At 47.3% G+C, this 5,067-nt stretch overlaps 1 protein-coding gene across 1 annotated transcript; it reads right to left on the bottom strand.

The window, feature by feature from the left end:
• Positions 1 to 490: 490 nt before the first annotated feature.
• nfil3-2 (nuclear factor, interleukin 3 regulated, member 2) lies at positions 491 to 4,565 on the bottom strand (the record flags this gene model as incomplete). Its single annotated transcript, XM_044051028.1, has 1 exon — positions 491 to 4,565. A coding segment is annotated over one exon (2,037 nt), but the record flags the coding sequence as incomplete, so codon positions are not given.
• Between the last annotated feature and the right edge of the window lie 502 nt (positions 4,566 to 5,067).

Here is a 5,067-nt window from a genome sequence, read left to right as displayed (position 1 = left end):
GTTACAACAGACGAGCTTGCCAGGGAGTTTACTGGCCTCAACGGGCAAAGTGTGTTAGTGTGTCATTGTGAAGCTCCTCTCTGTGCCGATAAGGAGTGAGCTGCCCATGAGCAAAGCACAAGCTGGCTGTGCACAATAGAAACAGGGTGTGAAGTTGCCTCAAAGGCAGAAGAAGTGTTTTTGAACTAAGTCACAAGAGTCTAAATGTGATTATGTCGGAACGGTGAAATGTCTTCATGGAAAAAACGAAAGGAGAGAGAGAAGGTTTGGAATGCTGTGTTGGTGATTCATTCTCTTATTTGATCAGTGAGTAATGTATTATACAACCGCCGGTTCTGGCCTCAAGATTGTGGATCATCATATCATCAGATTGGGTGACGAGTCAGACTGCCAGTATGTACGCGCTGCCCACAGGCAGCGATGAGTCTTGGCTGCTCATTTTCAGTGTGGTTGTGCACACTCAGTTAAAAGAAGGGAGAAAAACAGGCTCTTTTCATGATATGTTGAGAAGTCAACATTCTTTTTTTATTTTGAAATGCTCCCATCTTCCACAACATTAGTGTTTTACATACATATTCATGGCAAAATGACGCAATGTTAATGATCAATCAGACCAGGCACCCGCCGTCTCTACACACCACACTGTCCTTGCCTGATCCTTTTTCTTCTTTTTTTTATAAAACCATCAGCAAAACCACAAACATTACTGATTAATACACACTGAAAAAGGGGGGGATGAGGCAAATACATGTCATCACAGTCGATAGTGGGAAAGACACAGGATAGAGGAAAACGGAACACCTTGACGAAAAAGAGGATATAAAACCGATGAAATAAACATTACAGTGTTGTTCAAGGGTGGGGTGATGGCGGAGGGGCGACTTTACATTTATACACAAGCACCAAAAAGCCAAACATGGTACACAGACTTTTTGAAACTAAAATCCAGTGCAGGCAATCCATCTCTCCCCCGGTAGCAGAACTACCGTGAGACAAGGACGAATAAACCCTAAAATGAATAATGGAGGCACATGGGCAACAAGGGAAGTCTTCATTAATATCAGCTCGGATTCTTTTAACAGTTTAAACAATGGCTCGAACTTGAGTTTGGTGCTACGATGGCTTTTATTTCACGATAACTCAATGGTCTGGAATCCTTTTAAGAGCGTTGAGGACTCGGTCACACTACGAAACCTCATTTCCTTTTCAGTAAATTGACAGTAAGTTAGTCTCGCGGGTTTGTCAGATCTCAGTGCACTGTAGTGTGTTTACATGAATGTGAATGAATTCCTCCTGCGTTATAGTTCACACTTAAGGCTGCAGTACGTACTGTATCTAAAAAAAAACGTCTGTACACATTCTCTGTCTATGTTCCCTTGGGCTTTCCTGCAGTGACGGTGTGTGAAGAGAAGAGGGAAATAAATACACGGGGCCGCTAAATGGTAACAACAACAACAACAAGATATGGTTGATAAAGCTCAAATAAACGAGTGGCTCAGAGCCTGCAGCTGGTGAATTCCACCGAATATAGTTAAAGGCTGGTTAAAGGTTAAGAAATCCAAACATTTTAATGAGGCTCTCGCCTCAGGAAAGAACATGTTCTCCATTCAGTGCCGTTGGCGCTCCAGACTGGATGGCCATTTCTGTGTAAACCCAGCATTAACGCTAAAGCTGAACAATCAAGAGAGGCATTTTGATCTTGAATGGGTCCTGTGTGGCTGTACAGAGATTGTGATTCATATCAGAATGGTCACTTTCTCCAAAAAAAAAAAAAATCCTATTTTACCATTGCAGGTTCTGTGTCGACTCTGTATTCAAATGTCTTTGTAAAATATATATATTTATAATAGATACATATATTCATTTATCACAGTAATATACAAACCAAGTGCTTAAAAATAAAGGCGATGGTGATCTTTTCGTGAAGTAATGGAGGCGGTTGGGGGTGGGTGGGACAGAGAAAGGGTTGATAGAGGTAGGGCCTGGGAAGAGGTATGGAACTTATGGATGTTTGTAGTGTTGGTGCTTCTTTGGTCGAGGGAATGTCCCCAGTCTATGTTTGCATTTGATTTAAGGCAGATAGCCATACATGTGTATGTTTGTCTACAGTCAAGTATGTACCAAATTTATTGTGCTGATAAAGCTTGAAACTTTTTTTTTTCCACATTCGTGTTTTTAAGCCATTTAAAATGCAGATTTTGCTGATGTACTCTGCTATATACATGTATACTGTTGGATGGGAAATGTAGAAAAGCAGGTAGTTCCATTCCTCCTCTCATCGCATAAACAAAAGTGCTTTGCAAGTATGGAGAGGATGTAAGAAATGACAAATCTGTACAATATATACAAATATAATACAGCCCTACAGGATGTCCAGCCTTTTTGGTGACGTTGGGTGTAGGGGAGTGGACAAGCCCAGCTTTACTGTCCCAAGTGCTTAGTGGGGATTTGATTATAGGGCAAAGGCATGATGGCAGGGTAATTGTTTCTCTTGTTTAAGTCCAACAAGTTCTAAAAACGGCTGTGACTTAATCTCGCCTCTTGTTTGGACATCCACCGCTCTCCTTCCTGGCCCCCTGCCCCGATGCTGCCTGCGCACAGGCTACGACCGGGAACTCTCGCTCAGTGTTCTGTTGTGGCGTGAGAGAAAAGTAGGGGTGCTGTGGCAGGGGAGGAGGTGTGGCACAGGGCGGTGTCGTCGGGGACTCCTGGCCAGAACAGTTGCCGCCGCTGCTGCCAGTGCTCATGGCTCTGTGTTTTAGTCTGAGTTTGTGGGGCAATGCTGTGCCTTTCACCTCCCCCTGCGGATCCCAACCCTGGGCCTGAGCGCAGCCGTGGGAGGATGGCAGAGGTGAGGCAGGCCGGTGGAGACTGGTAAGGTGTTGGTTGTTGTATCGGCCCATGTCTGAACAGGGTGGAGAGGGGGACTCGTCATCATCTGTGGAGGCCTCTTTGTCCGAGCTGGATGAGGTGTCCTTACTAGAAGAGCTTGGTGGGCCTTGGTAGTAAGCCTCATTCCTGGACACACCTTCGTAAGTAAGCACAGGCGGCTCCTCGTCTTGGGCACTGAGGTATGAAGTTTGATGCTGCTGGAGACGGTGATACAGCTGGGATTGGTTGACCTCGTCTGCTTGGTTGTGGAGGAGCTCTGCCGATGCGTCGCCCTCCTGCTGGTGCTGCTGGGGAAGGACTCTGTACCGCTGTCTTTCTTCAGCCTCATTATGGCTGTCTGAGAGCTCATACGGAGGGGGGGAGTCCAATATCTGCCTCTCCAGCTGTTTTGTCACTTCTGCCGACGTCTCTGTGGAGCTCTCGCTAACGGACTGAGGCGGTCGACTCACGCACGTCTGGCTGCTGCACACACTCTGCTTCTGAGCAGCCATCACATCACAAATGTCCTGTGGCCTATTCAGGGGTTCCACGGGATAGGAGGCACTGCTGGAGCCATAAAGAATGACACTCCGCTGGGCAGCAGCAGGTGGGTGAGGAGCGGGCTGGCTACTTGTGTTGATTGTGGTAACAGACTCCGGATGGGACTGCTGCTGTTGGTGAAGATGCTGCTGCTGCTGCTGTTGACTGTGATAAGTGGCCTCCAGCTCCTGAGAATGCTGCTCGATCTGGTGGTGAGTGGGTACTGAGGCCAGACTGCGATGGATGTTAAACATGATTTGGGTTGTGGTGCTGTCGGTGATGTCCATCTCCAGCCTGTCGCCTTCCTGTTTGATCTCAAAGGGCATTGGCTCGGGGCTGTCCCTGGAGGAGCTATCAGACATGTCGGAGAGGGAACCTCGTGGGGAGTATTTCACCAGCTGCCTGTGGCCCTCGCTACGCCCTGATTGCTCCGTTTCTGAAGAGTCTGAGGTCACCATCACCTGAGAACTGCTGGAGTAACCGCTGGAGTAGTACTGAGAAGAGGAAGATAAGGATGAGCCTCCATCCCCCGTGTTGCTGCCCCCACCAATCTGCTGGCTCTTCTCAATATATGCAGCGGTGCTTATGAGGCCGAAGCGCAGCTTCAGCTGAAGGAGCTCCGTTTTGAGCCTCACGTTCTCATCATTCAGTGCAATGACACGGTTTTCCAAAACCATATCATTGAGTCGTCGCTTCTCCCTGGAGCGCTTGGCAGCCTCGTTGTTCTTGCGACGCTTCTCCCAGTAGCAGGCGTCCTTCTTATCGTCAGAGATGAACTCGCGCTTTCGCCTGCAGTTCAGATTGGGTTTAGGTTTGATGTGGCGCCCCACGCGAGCTGGCGTCCCTTGGACGGGCAGAAGCGACTCTTCATAACCGTTGAAGGTCTCAAGGCAGTTATGGTTATTCCCTGAGTTCTTGTTTAATGTTTTGAGGGCTGATGTCAGATTTTCCATTCTTGACTTGTGGCAGCCAGTTTGAAAGGTGGCTCGATGAGTGGAGGTAAAAACGTGGATCAGATCAGTCTTGACTTTATTTCTCCTTGTGCTGTTGGTTGTTGAGTGGCACAGTGAGCTAAGCTGATGGAGTCGTGTCCTAGATCCACACAAACAGCAGGCCTGTCTACCTCCGTGTGTCAGTCTCCCGGGGAGCCTCGCTCACAGTCTACCTCCCTTTGCTGGTCTCCTTTCTCTCTGCTGTAGATGAAAGGCTGTGGAGATAAAAACAGAAAAGAATAATATGTTAATTTATGTGGACTGCTCCTGCACCATTCTGCATTTTATTTCGGATATACAACGGTTCTTTTTAAAAGAACTTCTCTTTATGCTGTTTGTCTTTTGGCATGGGCGGTGATCAAAGACACATCCTCTCTTGGTTTGGCATGTCTGGCTTTTCCCGACTGCATCACTCCTGGCAACCAATGAATGATCGCTAGACTGCAACGTCTGACCTTTTGGCCCGGCTATTGATCTACTCTGTCTGCAGCCTGTGACCCCTGACCCTGAGCCATGTTGATGTTGACTTTTGTGATGTAACGTGAGCACCGGGTCCATTACCCTGTTAGCTGATGTACCGGTTTCCATATGCAACTAAAAATGTGTTCATTTAATACTTTAAAACATACCAGACTATGTTTTTGAGGCAGCTGAGGGGAAAAAA

This window comes from Solea senegalensis, linkage group LG19 (genome assembly GCF_019176455.1).
Source record: "Solea senegalensis isolate Sse05_10M linkage group LG19, IFAPA_SoseM_1, whole genome shotgun sequence".
Taxonomy (NCBI): Eukaryota; Metazoa; Chordata; class Actinopteri; order Pleuronectiformes; family Soleidae; genus Solea; species Solea senegalensis.
The sequence above is the reverse complement of the archived record's forward strand: the minus strand, read 5'-3'. Positions and strand labels throughout refer to the sequence as shown.